General features: G+C 40.1%; 1 protein-coding gene across 25 annotated transcripts in view; it reads left to right on the top strand.

Moving 5' to 3' along the window:
- PCDH15 (protocadherin related 15) overlaps positions 1-25,353 on the top strand; it is a 528,749-nt gene that overhangs the window by 389,181 nt on the left and 114,215 nt on the right. For all 25 annotated transcript variants that reach the window (XM_085554985.1, XM_085554984.1, XM_085554986.1 and 22 more), the window contains 5 exons: positions 3,370-3,504; positions 4,121-4,270; positions 12,131-12,324; positions 16,835-16,967; positions 21,920-21,999. In XM_085554985.1, coding sequence (XP_085411111.1) covers positions 3,370-3,504; positions 4,121-4,270; positions 12,131-12,324; positions 16,835-16,967; positions 21,920-21,999 — 692 coding nt within the window. The remainder of the gene's footprint in view (positions 1-3,369; positions 3,505-4,120; positions 4,271-12,130; positions 12,325-16,834; positions 16,968-21,919; positions 22,000-25,353) is intronic.

The following is a 25,353-nucleotide window of genomic DNA, read 5'->3' as shown; positions in this document are numbered from 1 at the left end:
CCCAGGGAAGTGGTGGAGTCGCCATCCCTGGCAATGTTCAAGAGGCATCTGGATGAGGAGCTCCGAGATCTGGTTTAGTGGCTTGTGGTAGCAGCGGTGATGGAAGGATGGTTAGATTAGATGGTCTTGTAGGTCCCTTCCAACCCTGTGATTCTATGATAAAGGCAGGTTCTCTTTCTAAATCCTTCTTTCCTCGTTTACTAAGAAACACTTTTACCATAGTATTTGATTTCTTTATTTGCGTAGCATGCATATCTAATGTTGCCTGCCTTCTTTATGCCTTGAGTCCTCGAGGAATTAGTCATTTGTGTATCTACCTTGTGTTAAAACAATGCTGTGCTAATTAGTGACAGCTCTAAAGATGCTGACATTTGTTTCCTATCCCCTCCAAGGAGTGGCTGACCTGCGTGAAGAACAGAAGATTTTTTTTGTTAACTTTTCTGTCCTCTTTTCATTCAGGAAGGAACATGGCCTTTAGTGCCTCAACCTGAAAAATATCTAAAATACACCACAGAACTCCTGATAGTCACGTTTGTGCCTCAGCCCTTCTTTTGCTGAGGTTTTGGCAGTGACTGAAAGAAGTAGGAAATACAGCATTATTCAGCATCTACTCTGCTTCTCTTGTTGCTCTTCTGGCGTAATTTCCTTCCAAGTAGAGGTGACATAAATGGTGGACCTTTCTTTGCTTAGTTGGTTCTAAGTTGTACAATTAATTGCTTAATGACCTCACTTTGATAGTTAAATAGGAAAAACAAAAACTTTCCTAATGTACCCTGGATAAAATTTTCTCAGTTTGTCTTTTATCTCTGCCACTTACTCTCAATTTTTTTACTTGTTGTTCTACTCCATGGGTTCTGTTTGCCTGAACATTTGTATGGGTGAAATCATCAGCTTGAAGTTGCACCAGGGGAGATTCAGGCTGAGTGTTAGGAAAGATTTCTTCTCCAAAAGGTGCCGGAATGAGCTGCCCAAGGGAGGTGGTGGAGGCTCTGTCCCTGGAGGGGTTCAAGAAACATTTAGATATTGTGCTGAGGGGCATGGTTTAGTGGGAGATAGTGGTGATTGGGTTGGGCTGGGTGATCTTGGAGGTCTTTTCCAACTTTAATAATTATGTGGTCATGAAAGAAGAGTTGTGCCATGCTTATGTTCTAATTGCCTTATATTCAATATATAATTATATATCATTATAGAAATCTTCACTGTTACAGAAAGTAATTTTGCTTTCTTGTTCCTTTAAGAAATGTCTACTAAGAGTTCTGAAATATGTAAACCATCTTAGGTTTGCACTGTGTGCTTGAAATAGTCCTCACAGGTCACATCTTTACTCTGTCCTGTGGATTCTGATTGTTTTCTGCTTAACGTCATGCGCTAAACAATTCATTAGTGACAAACCAGTTCACAGCAGCCAGTAGTTTGGTTAGGAATCAGTGGTTGATATGAGGCCATCTGAAATAACAGTTTAAGAAACGAAAGCGTGAGAAATTTTGTAGGCAGCGTGAATGATTTGCTTCCCATGGTTGTGTTCCTTCAGTATCTGCCAGGTGATGTGTGCACAGTCACGCTGACTTTCTTTCAGCATGCGGTGTGATAAAAACGTAGTAGCAAACCACTGCAGGTATTAAGAAAATAAATTGCTTTGTATGTCCAGCGTGCATAGAAATAGTAAAATCAGGTATCGATTGCATTCAAATGGATGAAACGTAGGCACTGGGATAAAAATTTTAAGACAAAAATAGCTAAGGAACAGGATAGATGACTTTTGGAGTGTAGAGGATCTCCATTATTGTTGTTTTTTTTTCCCAATGACAAATTAGGGGAAAAAATACTGTTTATTAGTGTTCAAAATGACAAGTCAAGCAAGAGCTGGAACAACCAGCTAAAGCATTTGGTAATTAAACTTTTGACTGACTTTATCCTGCCTACAAAATGAACAGTTATTGGCAGTTACCTGCCATAATTTTACATGAAAAATAAATTAACAAAAAGAGATGACTATTTGCATTGCTAGCTGTAAACTGCATTTTAATCTTGCTGAGAGTTGGCTTAGTTACAGCAAAGCTTTGGGCAGTAGGAAACCATTGATTTGGAACGCTTTGATATTTCTTTCAAGTAGCATTCAGCAGCTGAGGTGGCTTTACATTTAAGTACTAGAATTTCAGCCTTCCAAAAATAGGTGCTTTTGAGTATTCTGGATTGCTAAAAATACATTTCTTTCTCCTTCCATTGTCCCAGTCTGCCCTCATAGTTGTTTATTACGACATTTAGCGCATGCTGGAGTTACCTCGTGTGTCTTTGCCTGCTGGGTTGTAGGGAGTGCTGAACTTTCCAGTAGTCTGTTTTGTTTTTCCATTTGTGTTGAATGACAAGACCTTCTAGAAGCACTCGGGATTCAAGCTGAGAAAACATTTATTGAGGAATATAATGCTGCTTTTTGGGATAATTTGCTGAATTTAGCTAACAGTTGCATCTTACTCTCTATGGGGCACATTGTGTAGGATTGCTGTGAAAAGCAGCTGGTAAAACTTCTTATCAAGTTATGCTTTGTGCAGCCACTGGATTTTCTGTTAAGTTTTATTCTTGGTAGTAGCCCTCTGATCCCTCATCTCCCCATTTTATGGGACAGCTTGATACAGTTTTTAAATGGATTTATCCCATAGCCTTTTGCGTTTTCCAAATTGCATTTCCTTTCTTTCCGTGTAATCTCACCTCATATAACAGAAATAAGCTGTAGAGTATCTGAAAGTAAAGTATTGAGTTAGGATTAAATTAGCATACAAAGGCATCGTCATGTTTATTGGAATACAGAAGGCAATAAGAGATAACATTTGTGTTTTTTTTCCAAATGTAATTGTAATGTGGAATAACCTCTTCAGTCTAATCATGTTAATTACTCAAAATTATCTTTAAAGAGATGAAGGATGATAACATAAATACTTACTCCTGGTCACAATTTGCACTTCTGTCATTTCAGTAACAGAGATTCTCAGAACGGCTTGGGTTGGACTGAGGTCTCCTCAGGGCTTTTTCTCCAAGCTGAAGCTCAGCTCCCACAACCTTTCTTCAAAGAAGAATAGTTAGTTTGTAGGGCTTTTCAAAACGGGAGAACGGTGCATAATATGTTCCCCCAGCAGGCTGCCTAGGGAAGCCTTGACCAACAAAATACAATACCTTTGGTTTGACATTGTTGTTCTTGCCAGAAATGTTACTTCCAATATTACTTTTTTACAGTTTCATAGATTCATTGATCACCATATTCTGCTTTCTGGCTATTTTGGTTTTGATGAGACGTAGCAATGCATTAAGTAACTGGAAAATCAATGGCATGTGAGGATTAATAATATAATGTGGTGGTTTTGTTTCTTTTTAAAGACCAAGGACCCTCAGCTCCATCTCTTCCTGAATGATTACAATACGTTTTTCACTGTGACCCAGAGTGGCATCACCCGCTACCTCACCCTGCTGCAGCCTGTTGACAGAGAAGCCCAGCAGCTCTACACCTTCTCGGTAAGCTCAGTCCTTCTGAAGGCATACCAGACATCAGCCAGAGCATGGGCTGGAAAATGATAAGTTGTAACACCACTGCTGATTAATAAAATGGCAGAGATGAAGAAGAAGCGGCAAAGTGATGACACTACCCAATGGTGTTGTATTCCAAAAAGCATGTGTTCAGCTTGCTAGCAGGATTTGAGATCCCCCTGTTGGTCTTCGAAATGCAACATAGATGGACAGCAGATCCTGTGTGTTACAGTGCCTGAGACATGGACTGTTTAACAGGATGGTGTGCTGTGACCAGGTCCTGTTCCTTCAGGCTGTTCAGCACACCTGGGGACTTGCTGCACATCCTGCTTTGCTCAGATCCCAGCCCTGTATTACAGCTACCCCATCTCATCTGCTTATCTGACACAGTGTTCTCTCAAGGTGCTTTTTCCCTGTTTATGCCACACTGCTAACTCAAGCTTAGTTGAAGCTTCCCATAGTTCACTTGCTGCATGTTAAAATAACAAATGTAAAGCTAAATACTGATTTTTACTTGTTATACTGTGCTTTCTCGTAGTTGTAATTGTCTTCAGAATACACTGTTAAATTATGTTTCTTGCCTGCCTTTTTTTTCCCCCTGAAGATGATAGCTTCTGATGGCGTACAGGAGAGTATCCCAGTGACGGTCAATATCGTGGTGATAGATGCAAATGATAATTCCCCAACCTTCTCCAATATATCTTACAGTGTCAAGATTTACACAGACATGGGGCCTGGGGATGGCGTTATAAAGGTAATGTTTATGTTTTTCATTTGCTTTGTTAACTCTTCACTACCAGTCTTGTTGATGCACACTGAACACACAATGAAAACAGTTTGTGCCTTTCTGTCTGCCTCATTAATTACTTAGTTATTAAGAATTCTCCTGAAATGAATTACATCTCAGACATATCACAGCGTTTCAGCTGATTCACCCAAAGTTTTACAAAGTGTTTTTTATCTGTTACAAAAAACCCTATTAAAGGGAAAAAAAATATTCTCCTGTACTTCCTTAGTTCTCATCAGCCCTGATCTCTCACAGCAATAGGCGTTGTCTCAAAACTCCCAACTTAAAGGATATTTTCAATTGCTGGAAGGCTACTGAAATGAAACGTGTTAGGAAAGTAAGGAAACTAAACCATTCAGTAGAAGAAGAGTGTTACCGTGCCACAAAACACAGATTCTTGACAATCTTAGGTTGTCTGTAGAGCGACTGAGCAGTGCTAAGCATACTGAATGTTGGCTTTTACAAGGAGAAGATCCAGGGTAGCCATTGTAATGAATGCTATGTTGGAATCTATAAAGGAGGTGAAATACAGTTGCACTGAAGTTTACAGAAATCATATTTTTGGGGGGGTGGTGAAGATTGTAAGATCTCAGCCATCTTCTTGAGTGATTTCCAGCCAGAGAAAGCAAGATTGTGTGGTTCTGTGATGTTAGTGGAGGTTGGCATTCGAGGGAAGGAAAAGGCAGTAGGAGTAATCTAAAAGAATTAATCGTTGGATTTAAGTAATACCATTTTCATTAATATAGTTGAGGTCAGCAATGGTTGAACTGGATTAAGAGAGAGTTCACTGTCTGTTTTGGTGTATGTTGTACTTGAGATGCACGGGCTTGCTGTATTTGTTGCCTTTTAAGTCTTTGGTAGTGGGCTTTTTTTTTTCATGTTTTCACCAGTCTGGGCTACAAGTTCGTAAAGGATAAGTGAGACCTTGAGGACATTGTCAGCAGCATTTGGAGGGAAATAAGTTTAGAAAAGAAGTTGCTTCAAGTTCTGCAAGAGACGGTGGCTGTATGGAATCAAAGAGATCAAAATGGTGTTCTCCTGAATGAGCAAAAGGCAGGCAGAGCTCAGGAGCCATGTGTGGGATTGACATCAGGAGCTGCCTTCGCAACATCTCATAAACTCCTAATATTTAAGGTTCAAAAATAAAGGTCCAACATGTTTTAGATTGATGGTTCTTCCTAAAGAGTAAGCGCACTAGTCCAGAAAGAAATCAGAGTTGTCCGGGCCTTTGTTGTGCAGGGCTTTAGAGAAGGGAGAGAGAAGAGTGCTCTGCAAGGCCATTTGCATTAGCCAAGGATGCCTGTTTGTTTCCTTAAGCCAGGAAGATGGTCATGGGCCACCTCCTCAGTTTGCTTCTGTTTTACAAATACCTTCTCAAGTGGAAACTGGGCTTCTTATGGTGAAGTGCTGTACACTGATTTTAATGATATACTTGGCTTGTTCTCTGTATGTGGAGCAAACATCTCGTAACCCTAACTCATTTTCAGTTTAAGAAGCATTGGAGTTTTGCAGCTATTAGGTGATGATCTGCTATGATAGTTCTCAAAGGAAAATTACTCAGGTCAGGTGCGATTAGTCTTTAAAAACCACTTTCTCTAATCTCAGAAAGTAGGTTAGAAAAAGAACACTGACCTCGGTGACTCTCTATAATCTCATAATCATTTACACATAAGCACTGCCTTGCACTTAACTCCCCACTCAGACTGTATTTTCAGGATGATTCCTATGTGAAGCATATAATCTTTCAAATAAAAAAGTTAATTTAATACTGTAGCATCACAATTGCTCTACTGTTGGTTGCCTCTTCAATTCTACTGTTGTGAGCTTACGAAAGAATTAAGATTTATTTGCTGAGTGGAGTACCATGAATAAGTTCAAAGAAACCCAGTCTGGTACTTGCTTGTTATTCCATTTTATGGGAAACCATTTGGATTTTACTCCTGGGATTGCGGAAGAATATTAAGTTCTGTATTTGCTATGTAGGACACTCTTAAAAACAACACCGTTCCTTTGGCCCTGCTTGAAAACAGCCAGAAATAGCAAGGGAAAAAATGCATTATGAGGGAAATTGTTGATGGTTTTTTAAATACTTTTTTTTTCAATGAGTTTCCTTTCTTTCCCAGTTGCCTTTAGTAGGAGAGAGACAGAGAGAGGAAATGATGTTACATCTTACAGAGTTGCATTGGTTTTCCCTGTGAGCGTGTTGGCAGGGTGGGTGCAGCCTGTGGAGAGCTGGAGTGTATCACAGTGGAGGGCTTCATAGGAGCCTGTTTCCACTTCTGATGTTATTGAGCAGAGCGTGAAGTACGTGCCCTCTGACACCTCAGGCATTGACTACAGCCGTACCATTAGGGTGTTTGCATCAGAATTGGTCTGGGAAGTTTGTATTTCATTTCTCTACTCTTGCAGCAGCTTTTCAAGACCTTGGTTGAGGTGAATAGTTTCTCAGTTAAGTTTAAACATCTGTGTGTTCTGTCTGTTTCAGGTACTTCATTGTGCTTCCTATTATACCATAGCTGCTTGAGAAATCTGTCTTTTAAAACAGTTAAATGTGTGGTAAATAACTATTATCACTTGCAAGGCTGATTAATATTAAACCTATTTAAGTACTTAATTCTAGCATTTTTATGTTGTTACACTTTTTCTATCCTATTTTCCATGATTCTGTTAGTGCTTTGTGTTCCTAGTGATTCAGATGCTTAAGCCAGCTACATGTTGATGATTATGCAGCCATAAAGCAATAATATTTTGTGTAAGTCATTTCAATTCACTCTGTTAGACAGATCTCCTTTCTGTATACAGTATGCAGGGTACAGCAAATATTAAGCAAGAGAAAAAGGATAGTGCTGGGAAGGGACAGAAGACAGCGAAGACCGTAATTCACCAAGATCTTTGTGCAAATTTGCTTGAGGGTAAAAAGACTTCCTTAGCCTTTGAGAACTACAGTGGACTATTATTTATTTTCTGTATCTTCTGTTTACAGGAAAAACTCGTGAACTGCCATTGAAAAGAATATGCAGGTTTTCCCAGACTTATGTGAGGCAAAAATAACCAAACAAACAAAAAACTGCCAACAACAGAAGTTAATTTCTTACATATCCGTATCTTGATTTCTACCTGATTCCTTGTTGTGGAGGTACATTCTGTGTTTATAGATCTTGCAGGGATGCTCCCATAGGAACAGTTAAATAACTGTGGCTGAAAACAGATTATACAGTGTGCAGTGAATTAGTGCAGTGCCTGACCACCTTGTGAGAGTTGAAATAATCATATACCATCCATGCAAATTAATTTAGAGCAGGTGCCCCAGATGTTGGTTAAATGGGGTAATTTAACTTCACAAAGCTCAGCATAAAGGGCGATTGTGGTAAAGGTCGGAAGGGAAAGATAAAAGATGGGAAAGCTTCAGACAGTAAATCTCTTGTCTGTCTCTTGCTCACAGTAGAATTAGTCTTGAACAGTAGCAGTAGATCCAGTTGTACATGGGGACAGATTTTATTTAGAGCCATTAAACAAATGCCTTCTCTGGGACTGCTCTGCTCTCGTGCCTCAAGTGTGGATTCTCAGTGCTGGATCACTTTGTCTTTTAAACAGTGTCCTTTCATTCCCAGCATGTACTCAAATGTGACCTGAGCAATCCTCATATATAGATGTATTTGTTAGAGATGTGTTTGAATTTTTGCAGCTTGGCTCGTGCTTGGAGTTCCCAGCCTTTAAAAATTCACCTTGCTGTTAACCCTCAGAACGATTTAGAGAAAACCTTCATACCAGTTGACTCTGAGTCACACTTGACATGTTATTTATGTGGTTATTTGCAACATTTTGCCTTAGCTCCATTAGCATATTAATTTTTATCTACGCAGGAAATGTTATTAACAGAGAATATATCTGAATTATGTTTGCATTTCTCAGTAAGTGCACTCAAAGTGTAAACATGGAACCGTGGGTATTCTAAGCTGGAAGAGACCAAGCCCAGCACTTTTCCCTGGTGCATCACTCCAGATTACATGTGTACTCTTCCTTGATGACTTTTCACAAGGTAGTTGTGTATGGAATGTGACTTGGCAGCCTTGGGTATGCTTCACTTAAATGCTGACTTGGAGGACTGTATTGGGGAGGGGTGGTGACATGATGCAGCTTCTGTGTGCAGTGTGAGTTAAACCAGTTTTGCCCAGCATTACATTTTAGTTACGTTTTTAGTTTCATCTTAGTTACATTTTAATGTAATGGAACTGATGCTGCTGGATGTAGAAAGTTTCTTAGGAAAGTAAAATAAATCCTGTTTTGAACTTCCTTTCGCGTGTATTTAAGACGTGTTTCTAAAATCATTTTAACTATGAAACCGTATCAGTCTGGGACAGCTGGAGATGAATTTATAGAATCATCTATTATGGCAGCTGTAAAACTTCATTTTTATTCATTCTTTTGCCCCAAAATATTATTCAAATCACTTATCTTTTCAAGCATTCGGTATTTGTGAGTTTAATTAACCTTATTAATTTATTTACTTGTGTAGACAAATAATTTCCTTTTTCATGTCATCACTGTAAAAACTGGCCTTGTTCCAAATCCTGTGATTAAATGCTTAGGAGCTTGTATTTTGCATAAAGCCTTTATTTGTCTTTTTGTGTCTGCTACTTTGCAAGTAAAGAATGTTGTTACAGCACTTCTCTTAACTGTGTCACTTAGTTTGATGTTTCCTTTTGCAAGGTTAATGAATGCATTCAGATGTGCACATCAAAGACGTGGTTTGAAGAGGGGTTTAAGCTCTAAAGTGTAAGAGGGTGCAGCTCTGCCGTCTTGATTCTGTCTGGCCGATGACTTTCCAAGTACTGATATGTCAAAATACATGGGTGAAATGTAAAGAACGTAAGGAAAGTGCAGTCTTCATAGGATGTCTTTTTCAGAACTTAAAAAGAAGATAGAAAATGAGAGGTGTTCTTGAAAAACAACACACGGATGCTTATTCATTAAATTCCTATGAATAATCGGTCTCCTTCATAATTGTTGAGATATGTCAACTATTTATCTTATGTTAGTGAATTCTGGCATGTTTCAGCATGCAAGGATGAAGATTTGCTAGTTAAGGTTCAGCAGTGACAGTGGAGTTGTTGGAGCGTCTATGACAAATTCAAATGAAATCAGCTTGGGTAAACTTTAGAGTACTTCTGTTTATGAGAAATTTCACTTTGGATCTCTGTGCTCTGTGTGATGGAAGTACTTCAGGAAGAAAGGAACTTAACATGCTTTTCAGTTGATCGGTACTGCATACAACCCATGCAAGGTTAGAAATGGCTGCTCCTCCATTATGTAACTCCATTCCCAGCAGTGCTAATAGTTTGCATTCCTATTAAAAACGGTAAAACCCACTTTCGTTAATACACCTAAGTCATTTATCTTTCAGCATATCCATTAATCTCTTTAAGCTATTATGGGCTTAGTTCTTGTTTTTGAGCAAGTTTCTGAATTCACATACAAAATTACATATTTCACTGAGCTCATCTAAATAGAGAATCAAGATAATTCTACCAAGCAGCTAGATCCCCGAGTATTTCTGTGTTCTACCTTTGGTGGTTAGTTTTATATACAGATATTATTAACTTGACTATTAAAGCTTTGGGTTTAATTCTTCTTTTCCCTGCTTTCTCATTGAGTTCTTGACTATGATGAACAAAGGTGGTTTGAAAGTTGTAAAAAGTACTCCACAAGACTATGCCCTGCTGAAGGTGACAATGATGCAGTATTGATTAATAGATGACAGTATATTCCAATATAGCAGAAACTTGAATCAATCAGTTTCTGCATTTTCTGCTGTCAGATTTGAGATTATCACAGGGGTGGGAAAAGGGTGTATGAGAGACATTTAGCCTGCTCTGTTGGCTTCCCCAGGCTCAGGTGTTGTCTGTTGATGCTACCATTGGCTTCATGGTCGTCACAAATGCTTTGTCATCCTGCATTGTCCTTAAATCCTGGATTTGCTATCCGTACCGAGGTCTGCCTGCTGGCGTGATGGTTTCCAATGAGAAAACCAGTGTGGACTGGCCAATGGAGACCTTTAAAGAAGCTGGGTGCATTGTCTGGTTTGGGTGGTTTTTTTTCTGCGTTCTTATTGTGGAGAATTATTACTGAGGCTGAGATCTCTCACTGCTTTGTACATCCCCAGGAGGGCTCTGTTACCGTACCTGCTGGTGCCTCTTGTTATTTTCCACATTGAAATTCCCAGCTGCAGCTGGGAGCAGCGGGAGCCTGTTGAGCCGTCAGTCCCTGTCATTTCAACTCCACTGCTGTTGGTACAGGCCAGCTGGGTACTTGAGCATCACTGGCGTTGCCTGCTGTGGCTGTGGCCTCCTTTGAGGTTCAAGTACTACTCATACAACTCTATGTCAATCCCCACCACTTTCTGAATTAAAAGCCACATTGGAAACAATATGTCTGTCAGCAAAGTGATGCTTATTGGAAGGAGGTAGTCACCTTAGAAAGCCTATAAGTACTGGTGTGGCTGGATGTTAATTTCAGCGTTTCAACCCTAAATTTAACTGAGAACCATGCTGCCTTTTGTTTTCTGAAGTTTGTAATTAAGTTCTAATTTTAAGTTACAAAATAAAGTTCAAGAAATAGGCATTGTAACCAGCTATGTTGTACATAGAACAAATTGTATTAGCTTATCATGTACTTTAGCACGGGTATAGGAAGAGGAGAGGTGAAAAAGCTAAGTTAAGAGCCTGGGTGCCAACTGGCATAACTGATGAATGGGTGCAGAAGTCTGATAAGAAACTTGGATCTCCAGTTGCTTGTGTTATGGAGGGGAGAGGTGTTAGTACTTCACCAAAAAGCAAACAGATATGAATACTGAAATTTTTTTTTCTAGCTACAAGTATGTAGTTGTTTAATTTTGCATGGTATGCTAGAAAAGAGGGGTAAAACTGTTGCGTTTTCCGTGGGCGAAAGAAAAACTTCCTAATTTCACTGGTAACAAACTCATATTCATCATTAAAGTTTGTGTCTAAACCATTAGACCTTAAAATTTTCTGATGCTGAGGATCAAATTTACACAAGTCTGTCACAGAAATACTATGTGTGAAAGACTTAACTCTAGTAGAGAGACAGCATAGAGGCAACGACGTAGAAGTGGATGCTAACCTGGGTTTATAACTGGGCCCCCCGTAAGCAGAGCTCTTCAGATAGGTGGTGACATGTTATGAAATGAGCCTTGTGTGTCAGTGAGGTGCATGGTTGTGTCTGTTACCTCTGTATCCGTATGGGAACAACTATCCATTTGGTTTTCTCTGTGCTGTGAGTATAGGAGTAAAATGAATGCTGTTCCCCAGTTCCATATGATGAGGACTTGTAAAAAAAGACCTGGATATTAGACTTGGAAGAGTGTAGAGTGGGATGGAAAATTTCAGTAATTGAAAACATCCCTCTTGGTAGATTTGCCACACAATAAGTATCCCCTATTTATTTTTATTTTTTATTTTTTTAATTTTTCAGGGTAAGTGTTACAAATTCCATTTAACAGAGAGTAAAGTTGGTCTCTATTAGTTTTCTTAAAGTACCTTTCTTAAAGTAATTTTCTTGCTATGTTAGGTAAGCAGTTTTTCTCTGTTCCTTGATGTTCTTCCGCTTTAATTATTCTTTATTTGAACTAAGTCCCTCTTGTGCTGTAGAAATCAGAGATGCTGTTACAGGTGTTGGAGTTTTCTCTCTTTTCAGTTTCCTTTACCCCTAATAAGTTACCTTATAATAAAAACAAAAGATCGAACAAAAACAAACTCTTAGAATACAACACTGAATCACGCATGCTGACATTCTGGTTTTGAATTGCAGCTCACTGCTGTAGATGCGGACGAGGGACCCAATGGACAGATAGTGTATGAAATTTTGGCTGGGGATCAGGGAGACTTCATCATCAATGACCGAACAGGCCTTATCGCCATTGCTCCAGGAGTTGTATTGTCAGTGGGGCGATCCTATGCTCTCACTGTCAAAGCATCTGATAGCGCTCCTCCTGCACAGAGAAGGTAATTCATCTTATCATGAAACTAATTTTTAATCAGTGCTTAGCAGTGCGTAAGAAGTGTGGTGCACCTGTACACCTATAATTCTGAATTGGAATGAGATTCAATGTGTTCTTTTTGCTGTCTGAGGCTTTTTTCTTGGACGAGTCTCGTGTAAGAAGTCAGTTTAATGTGTTCACTTTTAGTTACTTATATTTTACATGTAGTGCATAGAATTTCATTACTTCATTTGCTTGCAATGGTGTTTTTTGTTTGATTTTGTTTGTTTGTTTGAAGTCTGCATTGTGCTGTAGTTGTGCACACACATTTGTTAAGAGAAATTGAAATGTAGGCACATAAGGAAGAAAAGTGAGAAAGGAGGTGCTTTATGTTAAGAATTCAGCTTGCTGTGATGCAGAAAGGATCGTAAACAGAGTTGTTGCTGAGCTGGAGACATTCTGCCCACATGTAGGGTGTGCAGTGGTGAACATTATCCCCACCAAGGCCTTATATCTTAGCAGAATTATTTTGGCTCTCCATCCACTGATAGATAAAAGCAGTCTGCTGATTTGCCATGGGTAGAACAGGGCTCTCTCATGTTCAAAAAAGGAAAGTTGTCTAGTCTCGCCGATGGGCTTGTTTTGATTCTGCATTCTGCATCCATCGGCTGTGCACAAATGTTGGCATGTCACGAGGGAAATGCAGAGAAGTGGCTCACATGCTTTGTATAGTGTCATGTATTGCATCAACCTTATTGTCCAAAGTGTGATAGAGAACTGTAGTCTCCAGTGTTCACATTTCCCTCTGACTTTTCACTCTTATGCAGGGAGGTAGTAAGAAGGGAAGTAAATGTAAAAGTTGAGTTTTGAGAGTTGTTTTTTCCTTCAGGACCTGCTGCTTCTTTTGTATCTTTAAACAAGCAGCTCTTTCTGTTCTGCAGATATTTTGCAACAGCATTTCCAGCCACTGATGTGTTCTGATTGTTAGATTGTTTGTAGTGCTGATACCTGACAGATTGAACTTTTGAGATTGAACTTTCTCCTCCTTTCCCTCTGTTACTTGCTCTCTTGATAAACCATCTCTTAGGGGAGCTGATAGTGGACTGCTAGCAGTGCTGAGAAGAAGACTGTGGGCTATTATGCACATAGTGCTGTGCTAACACAGTATTTAAGTGGTGTACACAAGTCAGTAATGCAACTTCTGAAGAGCTTCAGAAGCCAGCAGCATGGCCGGCCAGCAGTGGTGGCTGCTGTGGTACGACACCGATTGCTCTCAGGTTAATCTTCAGAAATCCTTTTTCTTTTTCTTCTGTCCTTAAATAGCTATTTCTGGTGATGTGTGTTGGAAGGAAGTACTTCCTTCTCTGCTAACATCTTCCTTGACATAATATTCAAGAGTGGAAAAGCTCTTATTTAATTATCACTTCTCCTTGTCTCTCTATGACAGCATACAGCTTTCTTCATAGCTTTCAATTTCTGTACCACAAACCTCAACATCTAGGCAACGTTCCTGTAGTTGGGGCATGCAGCCTTAGGGCAAACCTGGCCTTGTTGAGCTGAGGTGTATTCAGAGCCCAAGGCTGTTTATAGCCTGTCTGTGAAGGTTAAAAAGTCACGGAGCTCTAGTGAGGTACTGCAGAAGGAGAAACTATGTGGAGAATTCATCATGTCTAGCAAAGTAGATTTGGACAAAAAGATAATGCTGCCTTCCTGCTTTCTTTTTTCTCTGAGATTGGAAAACCAGAATTGAGTTGACAGGGCTTTCAGCAGCCTCCTATGATTTTATGTAACGAGTCAGGATGAGCTTATGTGAGCTGCAATTTGGAGCTCTTTAAAGCTGTCCTTTTCCATCACTTAAATTTCAGTTCCTCCTTTTTTGCTGTGAAGTGCTTATTGTGTTGCGGTTGGGGTTGCAAGAAATTCTTGCTACTTCATCTACAGAACCGTCAGATTGTGTTAGGTGCCTCGCCATTGCCTTGGTGAGGCAGTACCCAATAGCTAAAACTCCTAGGAGTGGGCCAGGTCTGGGCAGGTATTGTGTGAGTGCGGGTAGGAAGGCTTGTTCCCTGGGAAATGAATAAGCATGGTAAGGATTTTAATGTAACTTAAAATAATCGAGTATTTCTTCCCAGCTCTGCATTGTAATACAAAACGTTCTGGGTTGACTATAGTCACACGTGAACTGACTTGAGTTGAAACTATCCCTTTGCTTCTGCACAAAGCCAGGGCTCGCTTTGAAAGCTGGCTTAAGAGCAGTAGTTCTGTAGCCTGAGTGCTTTTGTGAATTAAAATATTTTATGTCTAGCTCTTTCTCAAGGCACGTTCAATTCTTGATGTGTATCTGTGCATAAAACAAGGTTTTCTGTGGAGCACTGTTAGAGTTTTCTATCTATAACAAGAAAAGGACACTTTCTATTAGAGTTGATCATGCAGAGGTACTGTCGCCAGGGAGAAGCTGGCCAACATATATAAGAATATATTCATTAGGTGTTGTGTAATATAGTGATATGTGGAAAGCATGCAGAGCTGGAGCAGAGTTGGTGATGCAGTCTCAGTGGTTTGTTGGCTGTGTTTTCTTTGCGTTACCATTTAGCTGGAGCAGGGTAAAACCTCTACTGCAACGTTTTTCTGTGATTTTTGTGAACATTTTTCCATTCCTCTGCTCTGTTCTTGTATCAGGGTATTCAACTGTCCTTGCAGTGTTGTCAGCTCTGCCCCTTCTCTTTTTCCATAACAGTGTAGGTTGTACCAACCACCTGGAAGAAAATAAACTAAACTATAAGTTAACTATGCTGCTTCTAGTTTGCAGACTGCAAGTATTTTACTTTCTTCAGCTTATCTAAAGATTTGATGAGAATTTGCTTACTACTGTGCTGAGCAGAAGCCATTTTTTAAAGAGCTTGATAGCCAATGAATCAGTTTGGGCATTATTGAAATGTAGCAGGGTTGGGAGGAAGTGATAAAGAACAGCCATTTTTTATTAGATGTTCAGCAGTGGAAGAAAAACAACGGTTTGGTTGTGTATATCAAACAAAGTCACCAGCTATCTCGAGAAAACACAGTCTGGGTTCTCCAGTGGTATTTAGTCTGTTCATGTTTTGTATCTGGTTTTGATCATTTGGTGACGGTATTATTTTATTCCAGCAGGGTAAGTGAGGAATGTTGACTCAGAAGGATTAGTGGGATATGATGGAGTGTCATAGACAAGAAGGCAGGGAGTTCTAGAAAGTGATTGTCATTTGTAACAAGGTAGCCTAAACTGAGTAATCAACTGTAGTCATAAGTGTCCATCTTCCCCTGAATGTGCTGGATTTGTTTATATCCATTGAGCCTCTAGTCAGCAAATTCAGCTTCTTAAATCCTGCCTGATGTGATGGATGGTGAGGCTTTGTCATTGGCTGATGAATTTCAGTGCAGGTTATATACTTGTTTCGAGTGTGATTACATCGAGTAAGGAGCTGGCTGATAGGATCAAAGCAGCAAGATTTCTCATCCCCTGTGTTAGTAGAAGCAAGTGAACCCAGCATGAGCTCCAGAGACGCTTGGGATTGCCCATGGCTAACAGGGTTGCTGGGCACTGACAGAATTTTGGGAAGGCATTGTGGCATGGCACTGTTAGACCTTGGAGGCTCATTGCAGTGCAGTGTGTTGCTCAGATGCAGGTGGTGGGTTGACATGTCCAGTTGCCGGATGTCCAATTCTGGACCTTCCAGAACCTCCTGGAGGCAGCAGGGGGGCAGCCCCATGGTCTCCTTAGAGCACCTCAGTCCCTGCTGCCAGCCGAACACCCCACCCATCAGCTGGAAGATGGGGGAGAAGAAAGGTACCTTTAAGCCAAATCTTCTTTCAATTTATGGGAGATTTCCAGCTTTATTTCTAATTTCAGAGCAGTTGAGTGTCTACAGCATAGTTGTGCGAGGTCTGTAGCAAGTCTCAAGGCACCCAGGAGAGCTTTCAAACTGGGATGTGTTTTGTTTTACACTGGCGTTAGTGGCTCAGTGCAGTCTGGGTTTGTCATGTCTCCTCATTGGCATTGAAGCCTCCTGTATCACCATGGCTAACTCACCTGATTTATCCACGTAAACCACATCACTGATGCAGCCTGCTTGTGTACATCAGCCTTCTCCCAGTATTACCTCTACAACAGTGCTTTCAGTTCCCTCTCTTACAAAGGAAGGAAGCAAGCTGTAGCATGACAGGGTTTTAACAGGGAGACCTTGTGCTTAGCCAAAGGAGTTATCATCAGGATTTGTCCCCTTCTAGAGGACAAAAGGGCTACAAGGTTTCTTTTTACATGATTAATGGAGCGGCATTTTATAGTTTTGTTTTTAGAAGTCGTTATTTGGCTTTTCCTCTATTAATGTTACAACCCTGTTTCCTGTTGATGGGGAATGACAAAATATGTCCTGAAGCTTTTAAAGAAGCAAGGGGAGATAGTTAGGCTTGCATAACACACAAAGAATAAGGCAGACATTGGTTTCCTTTTGTTTGCTGATGTATTGACTTCGACTTGTACTTCTTTTGTCTCACTGCAGGAGCTCTATTACTACTGTTTATATTGAGGTCCTTCCGCCCAACAACCAGAGCCCTCCCCGCTTCCCACAGCTGATGTACAGCCTGGAAGTCAGCGAGGCCATGAGGACTGGAGCCATTTTGTTAAACCTGCAGGTACAGAAGCTTCCCTGTAAACTTTTACCACGTTCCTTCTGATTGTGACTGTGCCATGCAGAATTCGGTCCTTGGGTGTAGTGGGGAAGGTTGACGGTTACTAGAGAGAATGTTTATTAGTAATAAATAGGCACTTTACACGTACCATATAGGAAACTGATTTGGATGTTTCTGGAAGACCTTTTTTTTCCTGGCTTTTAGTACTGAATGTACTAAAAGGCACCACAGGCTACGCATGGGATGAGATAAAGAATGTCACGAATGGCTTAAAACTTGAAAAAAAAAAACAAAAACGTGTTTCTTGTGTGTTAGAATCTCTATATAGGCTTGCCAGCAAAGCAGAAGAACTTGGGAACTTCTGCACTTCATTCCCATTGAAGTTCAGTAAGATTCTTGGCACTTAGCCTTCTTTAGCCTGACATTCTTTGAAAAGCATCCAAAGGAGGTGCTTACCTCCCCTCAGTGCATGTAACAGCTGTTGCGACAGGCTGACAAAAAGCTGCTTTCAATGCCTCCTTTTACAAACATCTCTATTCTGAGCAACTACCCCTCCCAAAATAGCTCTGCAGGCGGAAGCAGTGAAAACACACAAATCCAGTATTGTCGATAAATAATGCTGCGCTAACCTGTTTTGCAGACCCACATTGTTTCTCCGTGTGGAGCTGCACAATTAATGTATCAGATTTCTGCTGGCTTATTTACTGTTCCCCAAGCTTTTGTGCTTTGTGCTGCTGTGTCTTGAAAGCCAGCTGTGCAAAGTAGACAGATAAATTACCATTCTTTCAATGTGTTTTTAGGAAACAGGGCATTAATGTTATTATGAAACAATTATGGTCTCAAGTCTAAAGCAATAAACTCAGCGCAGCATGCTCTCCTGAGCTTGGCTTTCGCTCTCTTCATTTCTCCGTATTTGGATCTTACACAAAGCCAGTCAAAGGACTTGGAGATACCTGAGCTAAACAGAACCATATGGAGCAGTAGCCTGTATCTGCTTTAAGTCAGTGTAGCTCTACTGAAGTCTGCTTCACTTGGTGACATTAGCATCAGTCTGTATCAGCTGAGGTGTTTGGCTCTGTATACTTGATGCATTCAGTAAATACACAGAAAATAAATGATCTGGCGCAAAGGGTGTGAAATAAAGGAACTTTGAGTCACTGGTGCGGGTGATTGCCTAAGTTTCACTGGCCTGCTGAAAACTGATGGAAGTTCAAGACGACTACGGATGGCTAAACTGATGTTGCCTGTGCTGAGGGACAATGACTCATTTAGCTCAATACTGAAAATTAGCTGCTGGCATACCTTTAATGTGAGTTCAGAATTGGATGTCCATGCTGCTCAGGAGCCTTCTTTGCACTGGTGGGGAGCTGCTTGCTTTTGGAAGCAAGAAAGAAAAAGGAGAATCAGGAGCATGCTGATAAGCAGAAACACTTATGTTTACTTGGCAGGTGTTAGAATGTATGGCCAAACATGTGAGTAGTCTTCAGAGGCAGCAGAAAGCTTCTGCAGTTTTTAGTATTTCAGGATTTTTTGCAATTCGAATGTGGTTAGAAAGTGAAGTGCATTGTTGGAATAATCCATCTTCATTAATGTTTAACATACCACCAAGCGTTCTGCCTAGGCCCCGTGTTCAAATGAACCTTGGTGTAAGGAATGCTGAGTAAGCCTGGGAGATGGCCAGGGCCCAGCCAGGATGTTGGTGATAGAGCAGTGGCTGTTCTTTTGCTACATGGCCAGGATGGCCAGAAGGGACCAATTACCCTGTTTGGGAAAGAGCGAAATACATCAGTTTTAAGAGCTTTGAAATTACACAGAAAATGCTGTCTTTTGGTTATTGTTACTGTGGTGTAGATTTATCTTATTACCAGTGCAGTATGCCTGAATTGAGTTCAGTCGTGAGCTTTTTGCTTATGGAAAATACTTAATTTTTAAATGGCAACTGTGTGTAGCTTTATCTCTTCAGGATTTGTCAAATGCAGTTTCTCTTGCAAGACTGATGGTCCTAGACGTGGAAAGCAGATGCTCTGTCTTTAGAGAGCTAGCTCAGCTTCCTCATTCTGCATTAATATGCTCATCTGTATTAAAGGACTTTTATTGTGTGGAGTATATTTCTGTCTTTCTCCTTTTTATTTCCTGCATAAAATTGGCCGGGACATTTTAAACATTCATAAACTTAGTATTTAAGCTTTTGAAATCTTCTGCTGTCTTTTCCAGGTGAGGCTCTCTGTTAGTCATACGCTGTTTGTTGTGGAATTTTAACAATGCCTTGGGATATTGCCTCTAAATGGTTAATAGAACCAGCTTCCAAACCTGTGTCACGTGTTAATTCTCATGATGACTTTTAATTTCATTAGTGGTCTTACTGCTGTAGTAATGTTGATGAAGGAAGGTTAACGTTATTTCTTACGTATGCGTTATTTACTTTATAACATACCCCATTGGTTGTGATCAGTGCTTTAATTAACAGCAGTTGAGATTAAGTAATGTGGTATTAAATGATCTTCTCTGTATTAATTTGTAAATAAACCTGAGTTTATTGCATGCCTGGGAGGCTTTATTGCTTTGCATTTTACCAGACGTTAATTAAAATATGCAAATCTCATCTTTCTGAGAGTCTGCAGTAGAGAGGTGGGACTGTTATTGTGGTCTAGGTGTGGTGCCAAACAAAGAGGTGACACGTGCTGTGTATGAAGTCACTGTATTCAATTCACCTAGATACAGTAGATGTAGGATGCTGTTTTCTGAACTGCAGATTCTAAATCTTTTTCTTACATACATAATAACTTGCTATTATTTTCAGTCTTGTATTTCTGAGTGTCTTTCTGAGCGACCCCATCTTGTTACAAATGAGTGTAGACCACAAATAAACCTCTGAGAGATTCTTATATGTGAGTTGAGAGAGGATCTTCTGGAAGTAAGGACAAGAGAATACCCTGATAGGAAAGAATGGGAAGGACCACTAAAGGGAGAAGCAGCAGTGTGGTTTAGGTGATTCAGGATCTACTGCTGTCCTCATAGGTGCTCTCTGATCACATTTTCTATATCTAATCTTTGTGAGCTTTCATACTCTTGATTAACACCTTTTTTTCCTTGCTTTTACCAAGCAGAATCCTATCCCTTCCTGTCTTCCCAGCAAGGTCATCAGAATTCTGCTGACACCATCTAATGCACTGGTACCTCATGTCTCATGGTGCTGTCTATGGATTTCATAAACCAGTGCCGCTGATGGCATTAATAAAAACATGGATCAGTACTGGAAGTATACACACCTTTGCAATATTAAATGCTATCCAATGCTGCCTGAGCTTTAATCTATAATCAGCTTAATTACATCTTAATCCCACCTTCCATGTGGTCATAATGTTTTCATCAGTTGTTTGTGACAGTGTCACATAAGGCAGTGTAAAAAAGCCTTACTCTGGCGAGGATGCATTTTTACATTCCTTGTTTTTCCCCTGCTTACGCGACTTGTTGTCCCGTTATGAAAGAAAATTAGATTGCTCTGATGTCTTTTGCTCTTGAGAAATTTAGCCTTGCTATTATCCATCTCCATATTGTCATCTTGGGTGCTTACAGATAATTTGATTATTTGTTGTTTTCTGGGAATTGAGCTCTACCTGTCTGCTGTGTGATTTCCTGTCTCTTTCCTTCGTGAAAGATGTAGCTCGTGTTTGCCCTTCAGCACTTATGTCCTCTGTGAGTTTTCAAAGAAAACTACTAATGGCTTTGAGATTGCTTCAGCCCATGTTTTTATACACTAGGATGAATTTCATCACGCTGTAATTTCAGCAGATGATTTGAGGAAGCTCTGTTTATGTACTTATGCGCCGTGTTGTTCTTCCCGTATTCTAATTTGGAATTTTACCCCATTGCTGCCACGGTTCATTTTGTTACCTGCTTGTTTGCGGCTGGGATGCAAAGTGTTAGCCCTTGGACCTGCTCAGTATCATCCTTCCTGCTTTTACTCTCTGATGTTATTCCACACTTGTCAGATTTCCTGTAACTTGGACATGGCTTACTATTCTTTGTGGATGGGGAGTTAGGTTGGGAGGTTTTGATGATTCTGTTTTGTATTTTCATCTTTACGGTATTTTTTTTACCTTAAGAACTGTATTTTGGTGGGTTGCCCAAAGGTACACAGTCCTTGACTGTGGTCTATAGCAAATGCCTACAGAAAACAAGATAAAAAGAAAACAGCTGTTGAAAAATGAGAAACATGAGAAAACTTTCTCTCTTTACCTTTGTTATTTCTCCTATAAATCCTATGTGCCCTTTCTGAACTTGTTGGTCGGCCTCTTTGCAATACTCATAGCCATATTTTTATTGTTTTTTCCTGTCACTTTTGTATTTTGAATGCTGGATGTTCAGTTCAGTAAATGGTATTTTCTCTGGAAAGCACCTAATAGTCTTTTGGGGGAAAAGGTATGTGCAGACCTGACAGAAAAAAACCAACAATTACATGGAATATTCATGATGACTTTTGGAAACAGATTAGCTGAAGCTTATCTTCACAAGTAGTTTATTCAACTTTGATGTTCTTTTGCCATCTAGTAAATGGACCAGGCTTGCTTTGATGCTGTTAATAGTTCTTTTCTAAGTCCTTATCCCGATTTTCACCCTCCAAGAAAGAAGTCGAGATGCAGGGTGGATACTGATACACCCACACTGGTTAAAGCTTGAGATTCATGCTGCATAGTTGTGTGCTCACATGCAGTAATGATTTGGAAGTTTGTCTTTAGGATACTGTTGTTCCTCTGCAGGATAATAATTCTGATATGCTACAGCTTCATCGTAAGCAGCTTATGTGTAATGATCAGTACTGCCTTAGAAATCAGCATAATTCCTGTAGAGAACTTCAGTGGAAATTCAGGGGTTAATTTTCCAGTTAATAAATCGAAGGGAAGAAAGAAAAGCTTTGTAACGGACTTCATTTTATCTCCTTTTTTTTCCTAAAGGCTTTTGATAGAGAGGGTGACCCTATAAGATACCTCATTGAGAATGGAGATCCGCAACAAGTTTTTAATCTTTCTCAAAGGTAAGTGGAAAAGCCTTATGATATAGACCTGTAACTTTCCAGTCAAACGAGTATGTGGGCTGAGAGCAAAACAAAAGGCTTGTAATCAGATGTATTCAGCTTTTCCTTTAGTGTCCTTGGACACTAATGAGAGCTCTGTGAATGCTCCTGTACTCAGGAATTTTTCACAGGGGACTATTTATTTATTTTAAACACTTTAGTAGATAAAGCCTACTGAGGTGGAAATTTTCTATTTAAAAGAGTGACCGGGGATTAATTAAAACCCTTTACACTTGTCAGCTCTTGACTAATGACAGGTACGTTTTTGCTCTAGATTCCCACCTTCCTTCAAGAATTTTGGTTTGTGGTGGAAAAATCTTCTAAGCATTGTTTCATAACCTTGTTTTTCCTTAAATTGAATACCATTTTAGTGTGGGGAAGAGAGTGTACTTCAGGACATAACAAAGCTCCGTGTATGTCTGTGTCTGCCTCATCTCCTTGATTTTACACAAGCAACTATTATTTATATTCCAGAATTTCTGTCTTATTTGCAGGAGGAATGGAGGATGGTGAGCTGACATCCTGTGGTAGGTGGTGGGACAGACATAAGCTGAGGCTTACTTGCTCGCAGCGTGGGCATAATAGTAAAAACTCTCCTAGTATGGTATAAAGGAGAGATTGTAAGGCTCCTTATATTCTGAGTAATTCTGAGACCTCCTTGCAGCCTTCTGGTATTTAAATGGCAATTGTAAAAAGGTAAGGAATCGACTTTTTACAACGGTAGACAGTAATAGGTCAAGGGGAAATAGTTTTTAAGCTCAAGGAAGGAAGGTTTAGATTGGATGTCAGAGCATAGAAGCCTGGTTAGTCATACTCTTTGACCTCTGCAACTCGAGAATTGGAGAGTGCACCTGATCTCAGTGGAGGTGCTCCAAGGGCCAGTTACTCAGCAGGCAGCTGTTCTGAGTAGCCTGTGTTCAGCACAGCACTTTTTGCTTTGTGTCATCAAAATCCCAATAGTTCTCCATACCAAAGAGATTGGCATGAGTTCCAGGCATCTTTCGGTGGCCCTGCCAAACCCACTGTGTTGAGAGGAGTCTAGAGATTGAGTCTTAGATTGTCCAGCTTTGGATTTAAACAGTGTGGAGATAGGCAGAAGTCAAGCTGCTAAAGATGGTACGTGAATTCATGGCCATGAACTGAGTCAGAAAACAGTTAAGAAAACACTTGTGTGGTCTCTGAAGACTATGGGCACAGCACACATCAGTGGGCAGTGTTGCAGGTGCCAGGCCCTGAGGGCACCCATAGACCTCACTATGTCATACAGGGACAGTGGCACTCCTGCTCAATGCCACACAGCCTCCAGAGCCCCTGGCCTCACATCCCTTTATGTGCATGTCTGAACATCATGGTGCTTTGAGGCTTTTAGCACAAACTCAGCAGGTTCCACATCTTTTGATCTCCTGTTGCCTTTTAGCAGAAAGCAGTGCTCTTCAAAGTGTTTTCTCCTTTCTGTCATAGTTACGTGTCTTGTCCTGCAAAATATCTGCACAAAGTTTTCTTCAGCTGTTCTCACATTTTCTTTGTATATGCTGAAACGCCTAGAGGGAAGCTTGAAGTACAGGATTAATATTAAAGCTTGCAGTTTGTCATTGGCGTATGAAGGCTACGTTAGATGTTTTTATATAAAGATTGATGCATTTTTAGGTACTTCAGGGCCAAAGCAGTGATGATGAACATGACTCTATCACCTCTCCTTTTTTCTCACCTGGATGATTTTCTTGCATTGTGAAACATTTCAGTTATTCTCTGTATAGCTGCCCACCTAGCAACATGGGTAGCAAATGTTGTCAGTGGTACATCTATCTACTATATCTCCTTTATCTTGAAATCAGTCAGACGAACGTGTAATGGTTGGGGGTTTTTTCCTTTGGTAAAACAGCTTTATCACAACCTGTACTGATTCAGTGTCCTGTAATGTTCCATAGCAGAGAAAGTGGTGATTGAAAACCGGAATGTTAAATGAATGCAAGTGCATCTGAATCCATGATTTAAGCTCCGGAGTCTGTATAAATCAGCTCCTGCTCAAGCAGTAGAAAGGAGAAGACTGATAAAGTGTAGGATAGTGCAAAAGTATTGCAAAAACTGACACAGATGCATACAGCTGTAGGTCAATGTTAGTAAAGAAGTATTTGTTGTCAGTATTTCGCTCCCCATTCACCTTTGGTTCTTTTATGAATTAATACTTTTAAGTGTGTTGTGGTGGTTTTTTTCTTCCACTGTTACTTATTCTGTTTGTTTTTTAGTATGGTCTTTCTTGACAAAATACTGAAGTGTGATGGTTTTAATATTATGGCTAGCAGATTTGCAAAAACACCTGGAAATAAGAGAATTGCTAGAGTTAGGTTTAGTGTTTCATGCACATATATTCATTGAATATTTTATACCTATGCATATACATAAAGATATGTAAATGTATAACCAAACTTTCAGTATCTGTCCATTTCTCTGGATTTTTGCTTACCCTTCTGGAACAAGGTTATATGCTGAGTCTTCAGCATCTGAAGGGGAAGGAGGTTCATGGTTTCTTCCTACTCACTCTAGGATAATAATTGTTTTGTTTGATAATTTGCTCTGTACTACACATCTTTTCCCCCATCTCTGTGGAAATCTGGCTTATACCTGACCTTAATATATATGGTGTGTTTTTACATTTTCAGACACTTGCTTGTTGTTTATGTGACTCCATACTGACTCTGTGCAGCCCCTGGGTCTGTGTGTCGTTGTGACCACTGGTGTATTGCTTGTAACCCAGGGCATCTCGTGTCATTCTGTACCTCAACTTCTGCTGCATCTGTGCTGCCATGTGCCTAGCTGAGTTCTCACAGAGGAGCGACATTAGAGCTATCATAGAGTTTCAAAATGCATTGTCCAAAAACCAGTTAACAAAAAACATAGCTTTAGCACTAATGATGGGAGGATCAGTTGTGCGTGGAAGGCTGAGCTGAGGTTGGACAGGACTGCTGGCTCAGCAAAGCATTTCTGATCTTTCCTAAGTCAGAACGGATGAGTCCGCGATAGAATGCTGTCCCTGTCTTGCTCTAAAGAACCTCCACGTAGCTCTCAGAATTCTGCAGGAGGAAATCAGTTCATCCTAGAGGTGAAGTCCCTGTTGCTTAATGCAAATTTACAGGAATTTTCCCCACTTTTAAAGCAGTGCTTCAATTTGTTGTTTATTTTATTCCTCGTGTTTATGGCCTCCAAATTGCCTTTCATCACTTTCTCTTCGTAAATGAGCATCAGTGGTAACAATATCATGATTTACTCTCCACAGCATCCATGCCTGTGTTAATACATCATTATTAGGAAATATAT

Source organism: Coturnix japonica, chromosome 8, assembly GCF_054131305.1.
Source record: "Coturnix japonica strain WE chromosome 8, WE-NBRP24, whole genome shotgun sequence".
Classification (NCBI taxonomy): Eukaryota; Metazoa; Chordata; class Aves; order Galliformes; family Phasianidae; genus Coturnix; species Coturnix japonica.
This window is presented reverse-complemented; position numbering and strand designations above follow the sequence as displayed.